The sequence below is a fragment of the Capra hircus genome, chromosome 4, assembly GCF_001704415.2.
Source record: "Capra hircus breed San Clemente chromosome 4, ASM170441v1, whole genome shotgun sequence".
Taxonomy (NCBI): Eukaryota; Metazoa; Chordata; class Mammalia; order Artiodactyla; family Bovidae; genus Capra; species Capra hircus.
In genome coordinates, this window is record NC_030811.1 from 16,365,050 (window position 1) to 16,392,664 (window position 27,615).

The window sequence follows — 27,615 nt, forward strand, 5'->3', positions numbered from 1 at the left end:
AAGATCCCCTGGAGAAGGAAATGGCAACCCACTCCAGAACTCTTGCCTGGAGAATCCCATGGAGGAGGAGCCTAGTAGGCTACAGTCCATGGGGTCGCAAAGAGTCGGACACGACTGAGCAACTTCACTTCACTTCTCAACCTTGGTGGGCATTAAAGTCATCTGGGGAGCTATTAAAAACTAGCAGTTGAAGCTGTTCCCATCCCTAGACTCTGATGGTGTATTACTGAGCTGGATGTTCAGAGGTGAAAGGCTACATAGGTGATTCTGTTTTGCAGGTAAGACTGAAGAGTGCTGTCACTCCTTGTAAGATAGTCTGTCCTGCCTTACCCTGACCACTAACTGGGAATCTTGTTCCAGCTCTTTGTGCCATTTTTGCAGCTCGTCCTGGTTTTGGTATCAGACTCTTGTTTTCACAAAGTCTTGTTACCCTGTTTTTCTCTGATTTCTTCCCAGTGAAACAGAAGATGCAAGGTGAAGGAACTCTTTAAAGCCAATATTTAATCACCCATCTATTATATTTACATGTAAATGGCTAATAAGGAATCTAGTTGTAGACTATAGTAACTGAAATGTGTAAAAATATAGCAAATATGATTAGGTCTGTATCTTTGCCCAAGAAGCAGCAGCCAAAAGAATCTTTATACCATTTTCTACTAAATCTACGTACTGTCTGTTGGTTTTATTAATAAAGCATCCATGGCATAATTATACTGCTTTTGGAGACAGGAAAGGCATTTGAATGTATCAGTCTTGAAATTTTACCATGATTGTCTAAGGTGTACTGAGATGAGGAAATTCATTTGTACCAATGGGAAAACTTAAATTCTCAGGTGATTACCATAGTGGTTGTGCTACTTCCAGATATCTCATAATGACAGGTCTAGGGTTTCTTTCCTGAGTCAGTAATGGAAAGTGGGAACTCACTCTTAATAGGATAAGTAATGGGAAAAATTCAAATGGCAGTAATGGTATTTTGTGTAGAAAGAGGGCAGCTGTTAAAATTTTTTTAATCTTAATAATGTATATGGAATCTCAGTACTACTTCTCTCAGAGTTTACAGAGCATTTATTTTTTGTTTATCTTTGATAATCAGTTTTCTTTCTTTGGCCATAAATAAGAGAATTGATTACATATTTTCCATAGGTTATTTAATGATAAAAACATTATTCTGGTTATTTAATGATAAAAACATTGTTCTGAGAATTATAGTAGTTTGGTTTTCAGTCGTTATTTGGTTGATGTGAATAATAAACAAGAATATTTTTCTTTTTATGTTCTACCAGGCACCAGAAGTAATCAGAATGCAAGATAAAAACCCATATAGCTTTCAGTCAGATGTATATGCATTTGGGATTGTTCTGTATGAATTGATGACCGGACAGTTACCTTATTCAAATATCAACAACAGGGACCAGGTAAATATTCACCATTTCTTGGGGTTCATTTATTATTTGTCGAGAGGCTCCAATTCATTGTAGCAAAGAAGTCTTAGATCCCGGGTAAGCATGAAGGGTAGAACTCTTGATCTTGGTTCCAGGTTTAGAACCTTTTGTTCAGTACTTTTGACAGTAATAGCAGCATGTAAGACCTTTGCTTGAAATACCACACTTCAGGGTTGTAGTGGGATGCACCTCCTGCTCTCCTGACTAGACACAGTGCTGGATCTGGCTCCTGCCTCGTGACCGCGGCCCAGTACTGTAGCATCTGGGCTTAGGCCTTCTAGATTGTGCAGTCAGGTCTGAGCAGGCACTCAGCTGTGAACTTCTTGATACCAAGTCCTTTTAAAATTGCTAAGATTTCTCCCTATTTTTTGGATTTTTAAAGCTAGATAAATGAAAGGACTGTTAAATCGTGGTTTCATTTTTCTGTGATAAGAAATTCAAATAGGAGGGCATTTTTTGCTTGTCTCTTCCTAAGCTCCTGGTCTCTCTTCCTTGTCTTCCAAAGTGTCAGCATAGCCTTGTTCAGCTCTTTGTCGTTTTGATCCCAGCCGTGTTAAATTCACCTAGGCTTTTAACATTGGCCAAGAAAAATGAATTTTCTTTACTGAAATTACCTCATATACCTCAACATTTTAAAAGAGTATGTGTGTGTGGAGAGAGATTGCAGCAGTTACACTGTTAATATATTAGAGAACAATAGTTGACCTTATAAATAGGGATTAAAATAGTATTTATACATTATACTGTGATTTGATGTGAATCACTGGGATAATTTGTTTTAAAAATGAAGATGCTGGAGCAGATGCTGATTCGGTGGGGTGGGGTCCAGGCATCAGCATTTTAATGGGTTTGCTGGGCGTTTCTGATACACACGGAGAGTCACCAGTGTAGAGAGTCTTTTTAAAAGTATGAATGTTGTATGTGTTTGATCATAACCTCCCAGCCTACTGAAATGATAGTTTTTAATGTATAATGCTTCCTTTAGTAGTTTTTTGGTCAGCAGTTCAACTGTCAATCTTTTTGGTAAATATCTGAAGCTTTCTAAAGATACTGGGTAGCTTTCTCACTAAGAATTTTTAACTATCATGTAATATCAGAGAATTAATCTAAGTTGTCATATGCTTGTGTGTACTTATTGAATCACCATATGACCCTAACTCAACAATGGCCTTGATTCTCTATCTTGAGGATTTTTTTAATTGGCTACATTTCCACCTAAGTTGATCTAAAACTTAAATTTTTTAATTGTTGTTTGGTCTTTCTAACTACTTCATAGCTTTAAAATGTTGAATTATAGCTCTAAGTGTTAAAAAGAAATCTATGACCTGGCTTCTGATGACCTGATTCTTTTAAGCCTCCATGAAACTTAGATTCAGAGTGGGCTAAAATAGAAGCTAAAGAGCATAACTGAAACATTGCACTTACTGTCCTTGTGACAGATCCTAGATCACTGAGATGATTGATTCGATGATGGCATTCTGAGGAGCAAGATTGCCTCTAATTTACCAGCTTCATGTGCTCTGCCTCTTACGGTCTTATTAACTCAACCATCCAGCATAATACCCTGTGCCATGTTCAGTTTTCCTAGCCATACTGTTCTTCTAGATGAATTATGAGGGAATTTTAGTTTAGTTTCAGTTGATTTATCATAGAGACAAAAAATAATTTAAAAAATTATGAACCTAAGATCTGGATGAAATCCGTTTGTCAGTGAATAAGTTTGTTTTAATAAAATAATAAAGTTATATTATGGAAATAAGTAGCAGTGTCTCCAAAATATGGAAAAAGCATCCCAGAGTTCTGCACTCATCCACTTCTTGGCATTTTAGGTGCTTTGTCCTCCATGGGAGTGTAATAAATGCTGTGCAAGGGCTTACTTCCCATGAGAGAAGTGAGTGACCAACAGAAGGGTAAGGCCTTTACTAGTTAATTCTTTCTGGTAGTACAGTTAGAGCCTTCTGGAATTTGCCAGCCTGAAACCAAGTGTTTGATGAAGAGAAAGGATATGAAAGAACTGTGTTCTCTTCCCACCATCCCCATTCTACTTCATGACTTCCTAGTCTGTTCTTTCAGTGGCCCTTTTCACGGAACTTCCTCTTTTGAATTAGAAACTCTAGTCATCCTCAGTGAAGTAACCCCAGGTAGTGTTCCATCCATCTCCTTGATTTGATTTTTCTTTCTGTCTTTCTCATACTTTAATTTCCATGGCTCTCAGATTGGACTTCTGTTTGAAAATCTAGGAGTAATCTTTATTTTTTTCATGGGAGATGGTACAGCTGCTTCTTTACTGTGTAATATAGGCCCATCCTCCCATATTCTCACCCCTCAGAAGTCTGAGGTGGCAGGTTTTGCCTGTAAATTCAAGATAGGACTGGTCAAACAGCCTGATGTGATGGCAGATGTTGGACTCGCAACCTGCATGACCTGGCCACTGTACCTCTAGGTATCTTTTTTTTTTTTTCCCAATTATTAAAAATAAAAGCTTGAACTAAAGAATTCCTTAAAGTTAACAAAGATCGGATTCTTTCCTAAACAGGCCTCTTAACTCCTTGAGGAATGACCATCCCTATGTGACTTTGCTGAATAGCATGCCTTTTTATTTCACTTACCCGAGTGCCAAAAGCCTAAGAAATTGCTTTGTCCTTTCCCCTCTCTTCATCATTCTGTTTTGCTGTCTAGTCACCCTGTTCTTAACCTCTTGCAGTGTAGCTTCATTACTAAATTGGGATTAATAATGTGCTCAGTTAAGCTAGGTATAGTGACTTTTTTTTCCCTTGAAGCAGAAGTGCTGTGTCATCTTAGAAGAAAATAACATAATGTTTATATTTCACACGAATTCCAGTTATTATTGCTGTATAACCAACCACCTAAAATGTAGTGACTTAAACGATAAATCTGCAGTGTGGGTTTCTCAGTGTGGAAGGTTTATCTCTGTTTCATATGGTATTGGCTGTGGTCAGTTCACTGGCTGGTGAAGTATCTACTTCCAAAATAGCTCATTTGCATACATGAGAAGGTATAGCCAGTTAACCAGTTAGCTGTCAGCCGGAAGCTTAGTCATGGCCAAGGGCTGGGGCCTCAGTTCTTCTCAACATAGGTCTTTCTGTGAGGACTTTTTCACAGGAACCTTGGACTTTCTCACAGTATGATGGCTGGGTTCTAAGCTGCAAGATCTAAAGGAGACAGGAAGTGACAATTACCAGGGAATGGTAACAAGTATATTCTTGTTGTTGTTGTTTAGTTGCTAAATTATGTCCAACTCTTGTGACCCCATGGACTATAGCCTGCCAGTCTCCTCTGTCCATGGGATTTCCCAGGCAAGGATACTGGAGTGGGTTGCCATCTCCTTCTCCAGGGGATCTTCGCGACCCAGAGATCAAACCTAAGTCTCCTGAATTGGCAGGTGGACTCTTTACCACTGAGTCTCCAGGGAAGCCAATAAGTTATCAACATGCAAACTATTTTAATTAAAAATTTGTGATACCTACTATATGGGATTTAGAGTGATACAAAGATGAGTAAAACGTAGGCTGTGCTCTCAGGGGAGTTCACAGTTCTGTTGAGGCAGTGCAGGAAGTGATGTGGAGGATGAGCAGATGTGTGCTCCAACAAAACAGGAGTGAGTGGAGGGCAGGGATACCAGGAGTGCAAGTATAGACGTGTAGACTGAGGATGAAAGTAACCAGTCCCAGAATCTCAAACCGAGCTGTTGATTTTGTAGTATAAGTGCCAGTTTAATTTCCTATCCATGAATTAAATCCAGGAAAGACCTTCCCTTAAAAGTTTAAATCATTGCAAAGAATGTAATTTTCAGTGTATTATATTGACATTTCCAAAAAATGCAATTATATAACTCTTAAATATACCAATTAAAATCTAAGTCATACTTTATTTTGATACTTACCATCATTACTTGTTTAAAAAATATAAAACCTCTTCATTAATTTTTATAAGTTTCAGAACTTCATGGCCATCCAGTGGTTAAAACTCTGTGCTCCCACTGCAGGGGACACAGGTTCTATCCCTGGTTGAGGAACTAAGATCTGCACAATGCAGCCAAAATATGTGTTTTATATATACACACACACACACACACACACACACACACACACACACACACACACACAAAACAGGTATGAATGAATATTATATATTTAAAATTTTCTGCAAGTTTTACCTGGCTCTTTTTTTGCCTTTAAACTATTGAATATTTGTATTTTTCTTTCCCCAGTGAATTTTTTTCCTAACGTAACATTTTTATGCTTTAAAACCTCTTATTGATCACTCAAATTATATCTCTGCAACAAAAAATATGGATTTTAATTTAGAGTTTAAAAAAAAAGTTGCCAGTGACCTTAAGCTCTGTTAACTTTTTAAATTCCAAATTATCTATTAACAATTATTAATATATACCTGATGAAAATAACATACAGGTTTTGATAAATAGAAACAGGTAAAATTTTATTGGAAATGTGTATTTTAATGAACAACATGGGATTTTATTTTCTCTTCATCTATATATTTGTGAAAAATAAGACTTTTGCTAGAATAAGTGGGGACTTAGCATCAGTCATTTTTCTAGTTTTATTTTTAAAGAAGTGCTGAGAAATATTGTTCAAATAAATATTAATAGTATGGGAAAGTCAGAAGTTTTGTTCCAGCTGTATGCAGAGCTCAGCAGACTACCTTCAAGTTCAGTAACTCATTAAGTCTTACAGAACTCACTGGAAATTGTTAATACTCACATGATGGTTTATTAAAACAAAGGGATACAGGTTAAAATGAGCCACAGGAAGAGGCACATAGGGCAGAATCCAGGAGAGTGCCATATATGGAGCTTCCAGTTGTCCTCTTCCAGTGCAGCTGTGGCCAGTACTAAGTTCTGGCAGCCACGTGTGACAGCATGCAGAAAGTATTGCCAGCAGGGAAACTTGCTGGAGTCTTGGAGGCCAGAGTTATTCTCAGGCCTCAGTCACATAGATACAGTTGGCCACCTTAGTTTAGCCCCTACAGAGGTCAAACTGATACCATATAACTTAAAGCGCTCTCTGCTGCTGCTACTGCTAAGTCTCTTCAGTCGTGTCCAACTCTGCGACCTCGTATATGGCAGCCTACCAGGCTCCTCCATCCCTGGGATTCTCCAAGCAAGAATACTGGAATGGGTTGCCAAAGCCCTCTCAGTAAATCACAATGATAGAATACGACTGTCTGACATGATCTTAGACTCCCAGGTAAACAAAGGCACTCTTACCAGGCAGAACATTCCAGGGCTCAGAGATTACCTTCCAGGTGGTGCTGGTGCCTAGAGGGGATCTTCCCAATGCAGGGACTGAACCAAGGTCTTCTAGGAGCCAGCCCTCCCTGTGGGCAAGATTAATTCTTCACCACAACTGTGTCACTGGTTATTCGAGCTCTTTCTGTGGTTATGGTTTAGCCGCCAAGTCGCATCCAGTTCTTGCAGTCCCATGGGCTCTCATGTGGCAGGCTTCTCTGTCCATGGCATTTCCCAGGCAGGGACACTGGAGTGGATTGCCATTTCCTTCTTCAAAATATATAAATATATGCATAGAAATACTATAGTTTTATTAAACTAAAAGTAATAGCAAGTTATTTATTTGGAGAAGAGTCATTAAAATTGAAAATTCTATCTTTATAAAACCAATTTTATTTCACTAAAATACTCTAAAAGTTGAATTTAATTTTCAAAAGAAAACATAAGAAAATATGTCTCTATTCTACAAGTTGATCACATAAAACCATCTTAAACTATTTCACAAGTCCCCAAAATAACAAGACTTGTCAACTTTCACACAGATTATATTGCTTGACCTACTTATTGCTTCTATTGAATTTTCTTCTTTGCTTTATTAAAAAACAGAAGTTAATTAATGTCAGTTAAGACAAAGCCATGGCTAACAAACACAAAAAATGCTCAGCATCACTCATTATCAGAGAAATGCAAATCAAAACCACAATGAGGTACCATTTCACGCCAGTCAGAATGGCTGCTGTCAAAAAGCCTACAAACAATAAATGCTGGAGAGGGTGTGGAGAAAAGGGAACCCTCTTACACTGTTGGTGGGAATGCAAACTAGTACAGCCACTATGGAGAACAGAAGGGTGATTCCTTAAAAAACTGGAAATAGAACTGCCGTACGACCCAGCAATCCCACTGCTGGGCATGCACACCAAGGAAACCAGAATTGAAAGAGACGCATGTACCCCAATGTTCATCACAGCACTGTTTATAATAGCCAGGACATGGAAGCAACCTAGATGTCCTTCGGCAGACAAATGGATAACGAACTTGTGATACATATACACGATGGAATATTACTCAGCGGTTAAAAAGAATGCATTTGAGTAAGTTCTCATGAGGTGGATGAAACTGGAGCCTACTATACAGAGTGAAGTAAGTCAGAAAGAGAAACGTCAATATAGTATATTAATGCATATATATAGAATTTAGAAAGATGGTAATGATGACCTTATATGCAAGACAGCAAAAGAGACACAAATATAAAGAACAGACTTTTGGACTCTGTGGGAGAAGGCAAGGGTGGGATGATTTGAGAGAAGAGCGTTGAAATGTGTATTACCATGTGTAAAATCAATGACCAGTGCAAGTTCAATTCATGGAGCAGGGCACTCAAAGCCAGTGCACTGGGATGACCCAAAGGGGTGGGGTGGGGAGGGAGGGGAGAGGGTTCAGGACGGTGGTACACGAGTACACCATGCATGGCTGATTCGTGTCAATGTATGGCAAAACCCACCACAGTATTGTAAAGTAATTAGCCTCCAATTAAAATCAATCAATTTTTTTTAAGTCTGTGCAAGGAAAAGAGACAGAGCCATGGATCAGAAGCACATGGCCATAACTGAAGATTTTGTGAGCTCTCACGAGGAAAAAATTTGCTCTTTGAACAATAAGAAGGAACTCTATAAAATGTAACTGAGAACTGTTCAACAGGTTGAAAGATGCCATTGGAACTGACAAAATGTTTCTTAAACATAAATGATCAAACAATGAAACTACATAATATCTCCTCTGGCTGAAACAGTCAAGAAGTTTAAAGTGCTTAAGTTAAAAATAAAATCCTAGTAAACAATGAGGACTTACAGTGTAACATAGGGAATATCTTATGATAACCTGTAATGGAAAAGAATATATATAACTGAATCACTTTGCTGTAAACTAGAATCTGACACGAAGAAGGCAATGGCAACCCACTCCAGTACTCTTGCCTGGAAAATCCCATGGATGGTGGAGCCTGGTAGGCTGCAGTCCACGGAGTTGCAAAGAGTTGGATACGACTGAGCAACTTCACTTTCCTTTTCACTTTAATGCACTGGAGAAGGAAATGGCAACCCACTCCAGTGTTCTTGCCTGGAGAACCCAGGAACGGGAGCCTGGTGGACAGCTGTCTATGGGGTTACACAGAGTCAGACACGACTGAAGTGCCTTAGCAGCAGTAGCAGCAGAATCTGACACAACACTGTAAATCACTACACTTTCTATTGCATACCAAAAATTATTTAATAACTTGTTGTTAAACTATTTTAATAATTAGCTGGCAATTCAGTTGATTTTGCTGAAAGCAAAGAATTAGAAACCAATTGTCTTACAAAGGAATTTGCTACCCTAGAGTCCAGTTAGATAGCAGTATCTGAAAGTGTCCCTTTGGTACCCTGAGCAGTTTTACACCTTGGCGCAGTGGGATATATGCAATATATTGTGATTGCAATATGTCACACAATGCAGTGTCATTTACGCAATACATTGTGATATGCAGTATATTTAAATTGCATATGTGTAAAAGATATGCCTGTTATGAAGTGGGAGAAGAGCAGTTACAACAGAGAAGATGGGAAAGGAGGTAAGCAAAATTAAACTAACTTCACTTTGGTGGTGCTCAGGCAAATCAGCGTGTAGTTAAATAAAGGTTAGTACAGCACCAAACCAGAAATAACATAAAGTAGGATATCAAACTTGACTGTTCCTAAAATTCATCAATTCTGCCCTGAAACCAAGGATCTCTGACTGCCTCTTTCCACCTTAGGCTCTGTCGTTTTTCAGTAGCTAAGTCATGTCCCCATGGACTGTAGCACTCCAGGCTCCCCTGTCCTTCACCATCTCCCAGAGTTTGCTCAAATTCACGTCCAGTGAGTCTTGTCATACTGTCTAACCATCTCCTCTGCTGTCCTCTTCTTTTGCCTTCAGTCTTTCCAGCATCCAGTCTACCCCTATTGAACTTGTTCCCTCTAAGATCAAAATCCCTCTCTTCTCCCTAAGACTTAAGACTGCTAACATCTGTCTTTACCCACTTTCAAAAGAACTGCAAGTCAGAAAATTAGAAAAGAAAGAAATCAGAAAAATTACAAATCTCTGCGCGCAGGGAACATAAACCTTTTTACTTTGTTAAACGGAAGATGTTAGTTCCCAGTTCACCTTCTGACCTCTGGAGGAGACTCTGATTCTCAGACTTGTTTAACTCAATGACCCATTAGAGTTTCCTCAACAAAAGAGTTCAAAGTTCAGATGCCAGAACAACTGCTTAACAGATTAACTTTGGTTAACCAAAGGTTAACTCTTGGTTGAATGGAAGAGGTACAATCTGATCTGTGTTTCAGAATGGTTACCCAATCAGTGGGAAAATGGACTGGATAAGGAAAGACTGAAAGCGTGGGAAGCAGTTAGGAGACCTTTGCAGTACTCATGGGATCATGAAGATTTCAGCTTGCAGCACATTAAGTATTGATTCCCCATGAAGTGAAGTCACTCAGTCATGTCCGACTCTTTGTGACCCCGTGGACTGTAGCCTACCAGACTCCTCTGTCCATGGGATTTTCCAGGCAAGAATACTAGAGTGGATTGCCATTTCCCGTAATCTATGATATAGAAGACTCTGAATACTAGTGGCATTGTGCTTTTTAATTTTTTATATAAGTGTAATGTACATACAGAAAAGTCCATGTCTTACATGCACAGCTTGTTGAATTTTCAATGTTTTCACTTATTTACAAGATCATATGATTTGCCTTTTTTTTTTTTTCCTCCCCAGATAATTTTTATGGTGGGACGAGGATATCTGTCTCCAGATCTCAGTAAGGTACGGAGTAACTGTCCAAAAGCCATGAAGAGATTAATGGCAGAGTGCCTAAAAAAGAAAAGAGATGAAAGACCACTCTTTCCCCAAGTAAGGAAAAGCTTTATGTTACCTAAAAGGACAGACTGATAATTCTAATGCAGATTTTTAAGTACTTTTTTAGAGCACACAGTTTGTATTTCACAGATTTGGATTACTTGCAATTATGTGCAGACTCATATAAGTAAACACATTATTATTAAAGGTGATTTATAAAGGTTGAACCTAGTAACTTAGGATCCCAATACAAAATATTCAGAAAGCTTTTGCTTTTGTCTAGCAGTTCTCAAACGTTTTGATCTCAGAACCATTTTCTACACTTAAAAATGATTGAAGACCCCCAAAGACCTTTTGTTTTTGTAGGTAGTAATTCCCATTTTAGAAATTAAAACTAAGGTTTTAAATATTTGTTTATAAATTTACTTAAACATAGTAAAACCATTACATGTTCTGTAATGTTTTATGAAAAAAATGTATTTTCCAAACAAAAAAAAATTAAAGAAAAGTGATATTTGTTTTATACTTTCTCACAAATTGCTGCAAAAAGAAGACAGCTGGATTCTCTGCTTTGCATTCATTATGTTGTAATATCTTACATTATATAGCCTCTGCAAACTCCACTTATAAAGTAATGACAGTAAAAAAGGCAAATAATATCTTAGTGTTAGTGCAAAATTAGTTTTCTACAGACTACACTTTGTGTACTGCTACTTTTATTCTTCTTGACAATAAAATAAATAGGTTGCAAGCATCCCTCTAATATTAGGTTATTTGAAGAGGCATTTTTACCTGGGGCAAAAAGAGATGGCAGCTCTTGGTGTTGTCTGCCATTCTCTAACTCTTGGAAACTTTCCGCAGGTTCTTTTCAAGTTGAAAGGCTAATAGCCTTAAGTTAATAATTTTTCATAAGCCTCATGAACTGGAACTAAGTACCTGAACAAGCTTAGGAAGTTTAGCTGTAGTAGGTATGGTCATAAAAATTCAGTGTCTTATAATACCTCGGAAATTCATTATACGCAATATAAATCTGTTTCAGTTAAATTCATTGGAAAAAGGAAATGGGCTGCCGTCTATGGGGTCGCACAGAGTTGGACACGACTGAAGCGACTTAGCAGCAGCAGCAGTTAAATTCATCATATGCTGTATAAATGTTTCAGCAAGTCGGTCCAGATTTCACGTGGAAAGTGCTGACTTCCATAACTCAGCTACCAGAATTACTGACTTGGTCTTTTGTGAATCTTATGCCTTTGAGTACCCAGTCCTAGCTAAGTTTCTTGGAAGTCAGTGTTACAGAAATATGTGAGTCTTTTATTCCCAACTAAAGAATTAAAGATAGAATTTATGCTTTTAACCAGTCTCTCTTGTCCCAGAGCAGGGAGGGAAGGCTGAAGGGCTGGGTGGGTAGATTTGTTTTACAAACTGGAATTCTACATTGCTATTCCTTTGAGGGAGAGTTGGGGTTTTTTAAACCCAGGAAAACCACTGGCTTATGACTGTCGAGTAAACGACTAGTATTGTTACAGGTCTCTGCACCGTGTTCTCGTTTTCACATCCCAGGTGCTAGGCCCCCCTGTTTAACGTGGTTGATGTACATTAATAATGCAGATTATATCCTTAGGCTCACTTTACAGATGGTATTAAAAGGGACAAAATGGTCATATTTCTAAACATAAATAATATTTTACTCTTTTCATGGTATTAGAAAATGAAGTCCATATATGAATATTCCAGATTATTAAATGCTGCCACTTTAAGTACTTTTTTCACGTTTTCATTATAGGCTCTCTCTTCCCACCATACACAAATTTCAGATGGCCAAAGGCTTACATGTAAAAAACAAAATTACAACAAATGATTTTTACAACCTTAAGGTAGGAAAGGCTCTCCTAAGCAGGAGACAAAATTCAGAAGTTATCAGGGAAAAGATTAGCAGGTATGACTACATTAAACATTTTACATCTCTATATAGTAAAAACAATATTGAAAGATAAATGCTGAGGAAAAAAATTGTAGCATGTATAATAAAGAGTGATTATGTTATACAGATCCATAAGTAAAGGTAGACAGTAGAAAACGAACAAAAAATATGCACTGGTGATTCACAAAAAAAATACAAGTGGTGAGTGAACTTGGCACAAGATGTTAAGAATTCAGTGATAATCAGTAAAATACAAAGTCACAACTGTGAAATACATATTTATTTTTGTCTGTCAGATTAACAATATATCCAGCATTGGGAACAATGTTGGGAAGTGAGGAAGAGCTTTTCTTTTAAATTTTGTTGGTAGGAATGTGAATTGGTTTGGCCTTTTGAAAGGACTTGGTAGACTCCATAAACTTAAAATACATACACCTTTTGCTCTGGTAATTCCACTCCGAGAAATCTACTCTGTATGCTACAGAATCTGCTTCCAAGTATCCAGATAGATACTAGACTGTTAACTGTAATAGGAAAAATTAAAGACATAAAGATCAAGGTGTCTGTGTAGATGGCTTGGATGTCAGTGAGGGGAAAAGAAAGTAATGCCGAAAAATGTGTAGTTTGATACCATTTTAAATGGTGGTGAGGGTGGGGCTGGGCTCTGTTTTCATATGTGCATGTTTATGCATAGGAAAGGTCCAGAAGAAAGTATAGACTCTTTAACAGTGGTTACCCCTGGAAGGTACGATTTATACTTTTCTGTATTATTTGAATTTGTATTTGTGTGTTATAATTTTAAAATTTTTGTAACAACGCTTACTTCTTTGCCTTCTTATACTAATCATTATACAGATTTTGTTTAACTTTAAAAAAATTTTGATGGCTCAGAAAAATAATAATAATTAGTATATAATGTATAGAATACTACTGTATAGTATATAATCATAGTAGTAATCATTGTGGCTGCTAAAATTTTATTGAGTACTTTCTAAATGCCAGGCGTTGTGCCAAGCTCTTCATATGTATGTTTCATGTGTTACCATGCTGTGTGCCTTCAGGAGTCGTAACCTGTTTCTTTGTACCTTAAAAATGTGCTGGATTTCTACGTTTTGTTTATTGGTGTCTATTTGTAGAGTTTTCTTGTCTTTTTTTTTACTCATGGGTCATCATCTGTCACTTCTCACTCCTGTGGCGCTAGGGTCATTGGGGCCCTATTTTTAATTATATGTGTGAAAGATATTTCCCAATACTAAATTTCTTTAAAGAATGAGTTGCTCTAATGGTTCTGTTTATAAAGTCATATAGTGCTTTAGTTATTTACGCTCCATCTTCTTCCCAAAAGGGACTTGTGGTCTGTGAGAAATAGGTATATAGTTGATCTTAAATTTTTTATTGTTTACTATTCCAAGGCTGGCAAATGATCTAAAATTATAAGATGTAAATAAAAACTAACTATGGGTTTCTTTTCTCATTCAGTTTATAGAGATAAAAAGATGTAATAGTTAGGTGATTTTCTCTTCTTTTTAAGGAAAAGTATGTTTCTTTAGTACATTCCAGGCATTTGGGATTATAGTAAAAACAATGTAAGATTTCATACACTTTCTTATAAAGTATAATGGGGCTCTTAAAGATTAACATCATCTACATTTTCATTCTTTTTTTCCTTCTTTTTTTCTTTTTTTAGATTCTCGCCTCTATTGAGCTGCTGGCCCGCTCATTGCCAAAAATTCACCGCAGTGCATCAGAACCCTCCTTGAATCGGGCTGGCTTCCAAACAGAGGATTTTAGTCTATATGCTTGTGCTTCTCCAAAAACACCCATTCAGGCAGGGGGATATGGTACGTTTCCTGTTCACTGAAACAAACCGAGTGAGTGACAGCGTGTAGGAGGGTAGGAACAAAAGAAAGTGAACATATGTTTGCTTATATATTTGTTAAATTGAGTAGGATTTTCTTTTTCTTTAAAGGTGAGCAAAGGAACATGTATGTTTTTTAAGTCTGGATATAGTTTTCTTCCCAGTCTAAAATCCGTAGTTAGCATTAGATTTTCAACATCGAATTTTTTTTTTTAATTCACAGACATTGCTGAAAATTTACTGTACCTTTTCCAGAGGCTTTACTTCCCATTCCAAGTTTGTTTTGTTTACTTGGTTAGTCTAATCATTAAACTTTAGTTAAACTTTCCTCACCTACCTTTTGCTGTTAGCTCTCCCGCATCCATTAGGGGCTCCAAAAATAGCACTGTGTGTGTGTGTTGGCAGGTGGGAAGCTGATGGTAAGTTAGGCTGTGTTAGTGAAGGTAAACTGACCAGGTCTAATTAGGAGTCACTAGAATTGAATAAGCTTATTTTTATTAATATTTTTCTTATAACTATTTCTTTTTGTAGTAATTTGGGAAATATAATTGTTCTTTATTCCCTTACAGCAGTATAAATTATCAGTGCAGGTAACCAAAGATATTACTGAGGAGTGGCATGTTTGACATGAGTGGCATGTTTGACATGAGTGACATGGTTTAACTTTGGATTTTTAGTTAATATTTCTTTATATATTAAGGATGTCTTACACATTATAGAAGTCAAATTTGCTGACAAAAGTATTGCCTCCTCTTCCTCCCAAAAAGCACAGCAGAATTTTCTGGGAACTTGTAGGATTGTTTGTTTTCTTTTGGATAACTGTGGTTGCCAAACAACCAAGTAATTGGTTTTCTTAAAATTATTGTTGCTTTAGATTATACTCACCTCTCATGATGCCTGTTAGCAATCACTTTGTCCATGTGTTTTGTAAAATATCTTTCCTCCTTATATTCTTTGCCCAACAAGAGTCCACTTGTTATGAATGAATGCTATTTTCTTTTTTTGATTCCCCAGTATAATTAGTATGTTTAGTGCTTTCTAGGACTTCCACTTTCTTGTATTAAAAAAAATAACTAATGTGGCAGTCAGTATATTCTTACTGTGAATCATAGTCTTTACTGGGAATCAAAGTGAAAGAAGCAGCATTGCTATTTTGACTTCAGAGTCAGCCTAGGGACCAAAGCCTCTTAAAAACACCTTCATTTACTCAGTTTGGATTTGTGATGATTTTCATTATAGCTGACAGTTCAAGGTTATTCAGTGGCACACAGATAGCATCTGCATAAATGCCTTTCTTCTTAAAAATAAAGGAGAAAATTGGGAAGACTTTACACTAATGATAATTTAGTCTTTAAGTACCACAGATAACACACACCATAAATAAAATTCTGAAATATTTTCTTTCTTTAAGTAAGTTAGACTTCATCCAGGGAAATCACTCATTGATAAGTTTGACATAATTTTTGCCCATCATTTGGGTAGCTTAAGATAAACAATACCATTCATGTTTTTAAAAATCTATTCATAACTTTTAGTTTAGGAAAAGAACATTTCTTGTATTTTAAAAAATGAGAATGAAGTCAGAAAAGAATGTGACTTATTCAAAAACATCAAAATTCATGATCTCTAAACTTTCCAGTGACACTAAAGATACGATTATTAGTAACTATTAGGCTGGGGTTTATTTATTCCTGAATTGAACAGCAAGCATGTAGCCAGCAAAGTTTTTACAAAATTGACTTTGGTCTGTGGAACGTTCAAACGTTCGGGCCAGAGTCACATGATCTTCCTGTTGATGGCGCTCTGTTGTAGTTTCCCGGCATAGTTTCTTCACGTTTATCTTCTTGTCTTTATTCACCCTCTTTTTCCCTCCAACGCTACCTCCACACCAACACTACCCAGCCAGCGCTCCACCTCTGCTCTGACTCTTTTCCGTCCTCTCTTTACCAGTCTCTTTTGCCAGAGGGCATTGCTAAACTCTTAGAACTGCTCAGAAAACTTATTATACCACCCCACTGACATTTGAACATGCCTTCACAGGGTTACATGGTAATTCTCTTCTTCCCAAATTGGGCCCACTGGAAATGTTATTGGGAGAACATTAGAAATGTAGCAGTTGAAATATTTAAATAACATGGATACAGAGAATGAAACGTGGTAGTTTTCCTTTCTGTTGTTGCTCTTTGTTTGATACTGAGTTTTAGATGTGTTTGTTCTCCAAACAAGAAAAACATTTTCCTAACCATGCGTAGCGTTAATCTTTTTGGCTAAGGAATTGAAACAGAAGGACCAACTTTCCTCCTCTTGCGACTGACAGCTTCTTTCCTAAAACCTGTATGCTTGGATATTTTCATTAAAGTTGATTTCCTTCAGAAGGCAGCCTTTTTATAAAATATTTTACATTTTAAAAGTTTACTAGTCACTGATAAGGAATGAGGTTTGTCTTTTTGATTTTAAGTAATTTAGGGATCACAGCATTTAAATAAAATACTTCAGGTTTTTTTTTTTTTTTTCAGATATTACTGTATTGTTGTACCAGCCATTTAAATCCTAACCAAGTATTTAAACTCATTCTCTCTAAAGTAGTGACTAGTTAACACAGTAGCTTATATGGCCTTCCTGCCAAATGGATCAGTCTAAATGTAAGGAAATCATCTACCCTTTTTTTAAAGTATTATGAAAATATTTCATGACAGAAACATTTTGTCGGTTTATAGTCTTATTCGAGAAGTATTGAGCATTTCTAAAATACCTTTTCTGTGATGATTTCTCTAAGAATTTTAAAAAGTTCAGTGTGTCAGTGCCAGAATGTTCCTCATTTTTTTTTTAACTGCCTGAAAGGTCACCAGAAAGAAAGAATGGGACTTACTCTTGTTTCAAATGACTGCCCTTCTACATCTAAAACAGGGATTTATTTTTGTACAAAAGAACATTAGATTTTTCCTAGACTATTTTATATTTAAGAAATTTTTATCAAATTATATGTCTAACAGTCACTGAAGTACATTTAACTCTGGAATTAAGAGTGATTATTTAGTAATAACTTAAAACTAGTTAGTAAAGTCCTTAGCTTTCAAATAAACAAATACTTGATATTTGAGGTGTCTGAAATCTTGGGATCTTCCCAAGTGTTTTCTGCTTTTTTCCTACATAAAATCAAATGGAAAATAGAGCTGAGGTTATTCTCAACCAGAAAGGAGGTTTTTAAAAAATTTTATTTTGACCTCTGACCGATTTGGGGTTAATAATTAAATTAATATACTGAGATTTTTTTTTTTAAAGTCAGAATATCTAGATGTTTCATTTTGAATAACTTCACAGAAGCAGATTTGGCGCTTACACCAAATAAAAATAGAGTAGAAGTTGGGATTTATAGATTTCCTGATATACAAGAAGGAATAAGCAAGAAAAAAGGTTTGTTTTCCCAAAATCATATCTATTGTCTTTTACCTCTATCTTTTCTTAAATTGTCTGTGATTTCAGAGGCATGTAGAGTTCTATTGATACCTAAACTATGAGTTCTTTTTTTATATATATATTTTTTGGTTTTTTGCCCAAGAGGCATATGGGATCTTAGCTTGAGAAAGCAACAATTTTCTTGATGTCATTTTGGGTGAGGGCACATATTGCTGTGAATAGCACGGTGATAGCCACCAGGGACCAAATTCGCACCCGCTGCATTGAAAGATGAAGTCTTAAACACTGGACTACCAGAAAAATTCCTACACTGTGAGTCCTTTTTGTCATCCCCTCCCCACACCCTCCACCCCCAACCTAAAGTCTGATGATGAAATCAACTATTCCATTAGAAGCAGTAGATTCTGGTAGCATGATCTTTAGTTTGTTAGTAAGATTTTGTGCTTTGCCGGGTTGTGTCGTTTTAAGGCTAATATTTAAGTTCGTCAAGTAGAATGCTGTTCAAATTGTAATAATGAGTAGGAAACATCTGAAGTTTTTTTTTTAGTTATTTTTAACATGGTATATACAACTGAGCTTAGAGTTTATCATTTTCCGATATTCTCTTAATAGATGAATTCTATAAAAATTTTATAAAGATTTCTGTTAAGCAAATCCTGTTTTCACATTGGCTTCCTTTAAGGAGTTTTAGATTCTGCCGGATATGGTGACTGCTCATAAGACTGTTGAAAATTACTTTTAAGAAATGTATTAGAATACTTCTGAAAAAAAATAGCAACCTTAAAACCATAAGCAAAAGTAGTAGTAAGGATGTTTATATATTTCTAGAGTCCCTGTTTACATAATAGCCTCCTATGGTTGTACTTTAAATGTTTTGCTCTCCAGGGTTTTAGTAATAAGGCTTTTTTTCTAATCAGTGCCAAACTCCTCCAGTTCTTTTAACTTTAAATATGAGGTAATAAATCTTTTACCCTTCCTTGATCTTTAGACTTACAACACCTTGGTCAATTGTTTGTTAAAAGGAATCCTTAAATGGAAAGAGACAATATCAGTGTCTGCTGTTCTGGTTAGTAGTTTTATTCAGAATGGAAAAACAGATTATGCATTATTGAAAATTGTTCAAGGGTATGTTCATTGTTAAGACCTTGGGCTTTGGAGTCAGTGCCTAGCTATGCATTCCAGGCCTGCCATTTTCTGGCTGTGAAATTTTGGACAAGTTACTTAACCACTTCAAACCCCAGCTTTAAGAAGTAAATTAACCCCAGTAAATTAAGAAATAATAGCATCCGCTTCATAGAGTTGTTATGAGGCTCAGATGCAGTGCAAATGTGTATAAAGTATTCAGGGAGTCACCTGGTATACTATAATAGACACTAGAATAGTTGCTAATATTATCAGCATACAATCTGAGGATTCTGTCAGCCAATCATTAGCAATCTGTTGTTTGTTGGGACATGCCAGTGTTCTCCAGCTGAAATCAGTAGCAACCTAAAAATGGATAGATTATTCCTCATTTAAATAGTGTATTCATATAAGTGATTGCTTGGATCCTTATCAGAAGTTGCTGTTACTGAAAAATGATCTTAAGGCTGACTAAGTTGTGATAGTTGTCAGTTACCAGCTCCCTGAAATGAATAAGAGGAACCTGTCTCTAGTTCCTAGTAGAAGGTATGGACAAAATAGTAGGTGAAAAACAATGTCTTGAAGTCCCCAAATTCAGTAAGCTTAAAAGACCTCAAAGGGTCTTGACAGTTTAAAATTTGTATGCTGAGAATGATGTTCATTGACATGTGCCTATATGTAATTTTTTGATAGGTTAAAAGGTGAAATGAACTACAGATGGGAGAGGTCTAAACTTTCTTTCCTTCAGTCAAATGTGTAATGTGGACATACTATTTGACCTGTGAATTTTATCTTTTACAAAAGGAGATTAATTCATGCTTCTTCCTTCCTGATAGTTGCATTATAATAATGAAAATGAGTTGATAATTTGGGGGGAAGGTATTCTACAAATCAGCTTTGTTTTACCATTGGTTTCTAAGCAGTTTTGTTCATTTGAACTGTTTATAGCTTGATTAGAATCAGCATGTAAAACCCAACTGGGGGATTATCTGCAGACTTAATGTCGTATTGTGTCAGTTGTCTTCTTTCATGATTTCAACCATTTTTGCTTTTGTCGTTGCTAGATCTGTAGTATATAGCTAGTCACCTTTCAGCGAGGTTTCAGCGAGGCTTTTCTGCATCTCTAGGTTATTTGAGATAACTTTTTTAAAATTAGCTCTTGTCCTCCCTCTACAGGAGAATTTGCAGCCTTCAAGTAGCCACACCATCATGACAGCATCTACTCTTATTTCTTAAGTCTTGTGTTCGTACAATTTGTTAACATCAAAACACAGTTCTGTTCCTCAACTCTTTTTAAAGATAAAAATTTTCAGTGCATAAGCTGGTATGGAACAGAAGGAAATTTCCCATCCAACAAAAGAGGGAAGAATGTTTTAGGAACCAGAATTCTCTGCTGCCAGTGTTTCTTCTTCAACACAAATACCACAAGTCTGCCCACTCCCAGGAAGAAAGAGGAGAGACCCTGAGTTCTGACCTTTTGATGGTCAGGCATGATGGAAAGAAACTGCTGCTACAGCTTGGGAGATTTGCTCTGGGAAGTCTGCCAGTCAACTTTGCCCTTCTAACCACCAGACCAGTATGTGGCTGATCATCTGATGGGGCAGTTGCAATCACCAAGCCTCGTTCTCTTTCCTGTTCTGGGATTGTGTTGTGGAACCTTTTCCCCTAGCCGCCACCGGGTCATTTCTGAGGGATGGAACAAAAATGCAGCATGCCCTTCCTGTGTGTTGCATGTTCAGTCCTTGACACAATTTTTACCAAAATGAAGCTACTTTATTTGAAAGGAGGGCGAGAGGTGAGGAGGTCGGTTTGGGTGTGGCGGAAAGGGAATGCTGCATCTTTTTCCTGGGCTGCTGGGGCTCTGGCCTTGGCTTGGCCAGCCGGAAGCGCTGGCGCGCATCGCCTTCTTTTCCCATTGGGTCCAGCAATGAAGACGAGTGTTTGGGGTTTTTTTTTTTTCTCCACCATGTGGCAAGTTCTCAGGAAAATACAATTGATACCTTCCTCCTAAGCTCTTCCAGTCAGTCACCAAGTACTTATGTGGCTACTTTGTCCAGGGCACAAAATGCCTGTATCTAATTAAAAGCCTACAAAACTGCTTGATAACAGTTTTGAATGTGAGACATTTATGTAATTTAAATGTAAGGTACAAGTTTAATTTCTGAGTTTCTTCTATTATATTTTTATTAAAAAAGGAAAATAATTTTCAGATTGAATTGGAATAAAATAATATTACTTCCCACTAGAATTATATATCCTGGAAAATTGTATTTTTGCTACATAAGCAGCTTTTAAAGAAAGATCATTACCCTTTTCTCTACCTAAATCTATGGGGAGTCTTAGCCTAATGACAAATATTTATAATTTTTAAATTAATGGTACTTGCTGGATCCACACTAACATCTTTACTAATATCTCATTGTTTCTTCCAACTTACTCCTACACTACGTCCTACATCTTCTTCCTAGTCTTTTATCTAGAATATGCAACCTCAAATAAAAGTGGTGGTGTCTTCATTCATTCTCCTCCTTCCTTTTTTCCCAAGCCTGATCTTCAAAAGGTTGGTTAATTTGGCAGCTGAGTTCCCCAGGCAGAAAATAGACCAATTTTAGGTGTATTGGGACTGAGGGAGGATGTGTAAAGACTAACATCAGTAAAGAACTGCTGTGGAATAATCAAGAACCTTGTTCTTTATAACTGGAGAATTATAATCTAATCATAACTTCCCTCAGCCTTTACTAAAGTGTGATGTAAATCACAGTAGTAGCAAAGAAAGTGACTCTGGATGTATTCCTGGCCAATACCTCCCTTATCATGAATCTAGACTCTTATCAAGATTTAAGAATGTAAATCAAATTAAATGTGCCCAGCCAAGCTATGTAGTAAAGGACCTGAACAATATTAGGCAGAACCTATAAAATAAATCAGGGAATTAGAAATTATTTAAAGTTTCCAAATTGTAAATTGCCCTGGTGTCTTTCAGCCTACTAAAGCTTACTGCCATTATTTTTGCTACAATACCTACATTTCAGAGGAGGGCCTACTGAAAATTCCATGCAAGTGGAAAATAATCCTCAAGTTATTAACGAGTTTGAAAAGCAATGAGTTCTTAAGTCTTTGGTGAGTAGAGCAAGATCCTACAAAATTCAGAAATTGTAAAAATGGATTCATGCTGATTTGAAGAGCATCTGTGTGCATAATATAATGCTGCGTCTCTTTTAAAAGCAGTGTCTATTTTTCTTTTTAAATTTGTCCCCATAGATGCTTTTGAACATGAACATGCTTGTGTTACCTTTTCCGAGGTTGGGAAGAGCCAGGAGCTCTCAGGCAGGGCCCTCTCCCTCAGCCGGGCAGGAGCTGCCCAGGAGGAGCTGGTTATGGAGGAAGCTTAGCGTTGGCATTTTCAAAATTCAAGGTGATAACGCTTTCTTCTTCCCTTTCTGTTTTAGAATAGATTGCTGTCTGATTTGAAAAAGGGAAATAGATTTGATCTCAAATGAATCTACCCAGAAGCCAGGCTCAGGGTATTGAGAGATTTGTATAGTGCCCTCAAAAAATAACAAAATTTTAGCTTTTTTTCTTCTTTTCTCCATCAAATTCTTTTTTCTCTAGTTTACAAATAAGATGGAAAAGGAATTTCCCCTGAGTTTTGTATGCCTTTTTTTTTTTTTTTTTTTTTTTTTTGGCTTAGACTACGGATAGGCATGTTGAGCTCCTAAGAAAATACAAGGAGGAACTCTTTGTTGTGCAGAGCACTTTATGAGTAGTTTGTGTGGATAGTATGTGACTGCTTCCCTGACGAACTTGTGAGGCTGTACTTCTGTCTTTCCTGTAAGGCGGCTGCAGTGCCTTCTGTAGTGTATATAAGGAAAGGTTACGCCTTCTGAAAAATCTCAGAGCAACCATAAGAAGATTATTTTAAAATATGTAGTATTACTGATTACTTTTTCATCATTAAATTAGTCTAGCATCTAAACTTTTACCACTGAAATAATATTGACCAAAAAGCAATTTATAAAAGGGATTTGTGAATAGAAAATACAATGTGATCATTTGTACTTATGTGCACCTTAAAAGGAATTCTGTCTAGCTGTCAAATTCTGGTTCCTTAACATCCAGTCCTTGATTGCGATTGAGATCTGGTAGGACGTGCTGGGGCATGCTAGCAGATAAAATCCCATATACTTTATGATAGATGTTATATTTATGTCAGTGTTGGCAAAGAGCATTGTGTAGTAATAAAGAATTCAAGACTTCAGCAATGTCAACCTGAAACTTTGTAAATATTTCCTAGATTGTCATTTGATGCAGTCACAGCTCTTTATCACACAATGTTATCTTTTCCTCATCAGGCAATTTTAGAACTGCTGCACACCCCTCCTCAAATCTCACCTGCCCCTCCTGTACATTCACCTCTCCAGCCTTGTGCACACCTCATTTAGCTTTAGTTTGAAACACATTGCAGGGTTCAGGTGACCTCTTCAAAAACTACCTCCTCAGAATGAGGTAATGAATAGTTATTTATTTTAAAATATGAAAAGTCAGGAGCTCTAGAACATGAAGATGATCTAAGATTTTAACTTTTATGTATACTTGTATTTGAGCACTCTCCTTTTGTCCTAAAGGGCATTATACATTTAAGCAGTAATACTGAAAAATGTAGCTCAGAGTAACTGAATGTTGTTGAAAGTGGTGCCAGAATCTGTTTTAGGGGTACGTATCAGAATCTTAACCTTAAATCAGTTGCATGAAATTAAATAGTTAATGGTAACACTTGACTAACATATAATTTTAATTTTTGGTAGGCTTTTAGCAAGACAGTACATCTTCATAATGAGTTAGCCACAGCTTCATCACATGCACAGATTTTCCTGTTGAGAGACTGCCCAGTTAAGAAAGTAGAATGATGACCCGTTTTTCAAGATTCTCCTTTGTCCAAACTGGCATTGTGAGTGCTAGAATATCAGCATTTTGAAACTAGTGATTCCAACTCTTAGGCTATTAAAAAGCAAAACAAACCAAACAAACCATAGTGAGACATGGAAAGTTTATATAAACAGCAAATAGCTTACAGGTCATACATTGAAATGGTATAGGTAAGGCGCTAGAAAAATACCTTGACAATTTGCCAAATGATCTTACTGTGCCTTCATGATGCAATAAAAAAAAAAGAATTTTAGCATAAATCAGTGATTTGTGAAGAGAGCAGCCACCCTGGTTAATATTTTTTAGCGTGCAATTTAGACTGCAAAGATAAATGCACTAAAGAGTTTATAGCCAAAATCACATTTAAAAGGTGAGAGAAAACACAGGTAAATTTTCAGTGAACAAAATTATTTTTTTAAAGTACATAATCCCTAGTATAGTCAGATATATTTATCACATAGAGCAAATAGGTTGAAACCACAATTCAGTGACATTTCTAGAGAAACTTTTTCTACTCCCATAGGTTCTTCAAAGCATGGAACTTTTATATAACAAAAGTGTGATGGTCATTTTAAATTGCTGTAGTTCGGGGCTGAAGTACTGTGTGCTGGGCAGCAGTCATATGTATTAACTAGTGAGAAGGGAGAAATTAAGATATAGGACAGAATTTGATTTTCTTGTTCCCAGAGTACTGCTGCCAACCTAGACACTGATTTTCCAGAGACTGAAACGTAAACTTGCCGCTCAGGAATTGTTTGCAGATTCAGTGGGACTGTCCTGCTTATGCTGTTCAAAAATGCTCTGAGGGCCAGGTGGGGTCTCCAGGGGCTCCTCTCTGAGGGTACATCAGACTAGCTCACGGCCTGGTGGGCAGATGTGAACTGGACACACTCCGTGGTGTGCTTCCTGTATCTTGGTCCCTTGCCACCCTCAAGAAAGGCTTCAGCGGGTTCTCTAGATGTCTCCGAGAAGGTGTGTTACTAACAGCCGTGGGTTGTTGAGCACCCGAGGAGTGCAGTAGCATCTCTGCATGATTGTATATTGGCCCAAGGAGAATGAAGTGGCCAGTGTACTCATGTTCCATGTTGCTAGCTCTGGTAAATTGAAACTACTGGTAAGATTTTTGTTTTATCAGTACGCTAGAGAGTAAGCTTTGTTTTGTTGTTTTTAGATAATCAATTTTCACTTCCATTTGGAAAGACATTTAAATTGAGTTTCAGTCATGGTAATTAGCAGTTTCTATCAGGTATTTTTAAGGTAGAAGCGGATAGAAACATAAGTTCTAAAATCTTAAGGTAACCGTGGTTTATTTTAAAATGCTTAGGGGTGGTTAGTCTCTACCTCAAAAAAAGTGATTGAGTGAATCTTTTATTTCAGCATTCACAAGTTCGGCTGTTGTTTTTGTAATACTATTTTTTTTTAACCTTTGACCCCCTTTATGTAAGTGTCAATGTAGTTTTATTAATTACTAAGTTGGTTTCATTAAAATGTTTATTTAGCAGTTTTGACTAATTGCAGTGATTAATATAGCCAGTTGTGCATGAGGACACAGCCAGTGAGTATATCTGGGGGTTTTTTGTGATGCTTTTTTTCTTAAGGCTTCTGTAGATTTAGGAAGTACTCATTGACGACAACTAAAATACATGTTATTCATGTTGATATGGAAAAAAAAAAGCTATGTGCAGACCATCTGCTTCTTCTGGCAGGCTGAGCACATTGTCCATCACCCACAAGTGGCTGGTTCTCATCGCAGAATCTACGTAGGGAATTGGGCATGAAATTCACTTAAGAGATAGAGCAGAGGAAGTGTTCTGTTTACAGGAATGGAGATGGGAGTTATGAGTAAGTGGCTTAGTCAGTTGGCTTTGTGTTGAAAATTATTGTGTTACATTTGTGTTAACCTACTTATGTTTTGACAGTATATGTCACATAGGAAGAAACCTCAGACTAGCATAAGCAACAAAGCTCAGACTAGGCACAAATGTAGACAAAATGGACCAAAATGGGAGGGGGGAAGGTATGGGAGTAAGTCTAGGGGTAGGGAAAAATTAATGTGAGGGTGGGAAGTAAACTGTAATTACCTGAAATAAAATGTAAGAGTGCAATAAGTGTGCTTTTTATTCTAAGCTGTGAATGGGTTTTTTTAAAAAAGCATTCCTTCCCAATGCATTTGCCTATGTTCCATAGCTGATTAAAACCAGCTATATAAACATATGCCTTTTTATTCATGTTAATTACCAACATAAATGGCTAACCTTTACGTCTTATTTATCTTCATGTTTATGTTAGTTTACATACAGGGATGTGTGTGTGTGTATGCCATAAATTTTCCCTCCTTCATTTAAAAATGCATTTGTTGGGTCCTCTGTTTCCTTAGGCCATGTCACAGGTCATAGTCTCAGCTTGGCCTTTCTGTCACCTGATTTGAAGGACTATCACAGTGACATAGCTCGTTCATTGGTTGTACACACTAACCCTTTTCCTTGCTCAGCAATTACTGTTTCTTCTAAAATAGGGGTGTACAACCATGAGATTGAAATTAACTGTTTGACATATGTCCCTTTGAATTCTATTTATTAGTTATGATTGCTCTTTGGTTTGGACCAAGAAAAAGGAAATCCCGCCTCCCCACCTTTTCACTTCTTAGTTTGAGGACAATTCTATAAGAGAGAGGAAAGGGAACTCCTTCATGTTTTAACTGCAGCGAGTTAATGGCCCTGGTTTACACCAAACCTTATGGTGATTCACATTCACATTCCTCTCCTCTCTTGCTGCCAAAGGTTTGGGTTTTGTTCACTTCAGTTCTGCTCAAGCATTGAAAAAGTTTTCATGGAGTCTGGAGTGTACCCAGTGAAAAGATGGTTTTTAATTGTCCACAGACCTCTCTGTTCCTGCTTTGCAAAAATTACAGAGGAGTAACTATTTTTAAAGCTTATTTTTCAATTCATAAAAAAGACATTTATTTTCAGTCAAATGGATGATGTCTCCTTGTCCCTTAATCCTCAGTGTTTGCTTGAATCTTTTTATTTTTTATTTTTTTCCATTTTTTCCCATCCCCACTTCTTGATACTTCTTGAGTTCTCTTTCCTGCTCAGGTCCTTTCATTTGTACTTTGGAGTTTTTTCTCATGTAAATTTGTACAATGGAAAATATTGTTCAGTTTGGATAGAATGCATGGAGAATTAAATAAAAAAGATAGCTGAAATTCAGATGGAAATTTATTTGTGTAAAGTTATTTAAAAACTCTGTACTATATAAAAGGCAAAAAAAGTTCTATGTACTTGATGTGAATATGCGAATACTGCTATAATAAAGATTGACTGCATGGAGAAGTCTTTATCAAGACTATTTTTCTAGCACTGTCACATTCAGTAACGGAAGTAGGGTTTTGACAGTTCTTTCAGGCAGTGGAAGGACTTGAGAAGTGTACATTGTTTGATATATAATAAAATTTTATATAGATTTCAATTACTGCTTGGTGGGCAAAAGGTATTTATATGAGAAATACATTTAAAGTTGTCAAGATAAATACTTGGTACATTGCACCAGTTACCCTCTTGTAGAAGTGACAGTTTTTGTCTGAATGCTCAAAATTCTCCAAGCCAGGCTTCAGCAATACGTGAACCGTGAACTTACAGATGTTCAAGTTCATGTTGATGCTCATGTCGATGATGATCCTCAAGTACTGTGTGATGGTGTGACGTGACCGTCCCCCTTCCCGAGGCTCAGCTGAAGAGTGCTATAATTGAGTCGTATAAGTCATAGTCTGTCTGGAGAAGTTCC

General features: G+C 36.8%; 1 protein-coding gene across 3 annotated transcripts in view; it reads left to right on the top strand.

The window, feature by feature from the left end:
• BRAF (B-Raf proto-oncogene, serine/threonine kinase) overlaps nucleotides 1–27,164 on the top strand; it is a 163,932-nt gene extending 136,768 nt beyond the window's left edge. Inside the window, exons 16-19 of one of the 3 annotated variants that reach the window (XM_018046857.1) lie at nucleotides 1,287–1,418; nucleotides 10,508–10,642; nucleotides 14,197–14,350; nucleotides 20,083–27,164. In XM_018046857.1, the coding sequence (XP_017902346.1) occupies nucleotides 1,287–1,418; nucleotides 10,508–10,642; nucleotides 14,197–14,350; nucleotides 20,083–20,105 (444 nt within the window). In that variant the 3' untranslated portion in view covers nucleotides 20,106–27,164. Of the gene's footprint in view, nucleotides 1–1,286; nucleotides 1,419–3,274; nucleotides 3,356–10,507; nucleotides 10,643–14,196 lie in introns of those variants that run through there. The other 2 variants (XM_018046858.1, XM_018046859.1) reach the window with 2 other exon arrangements.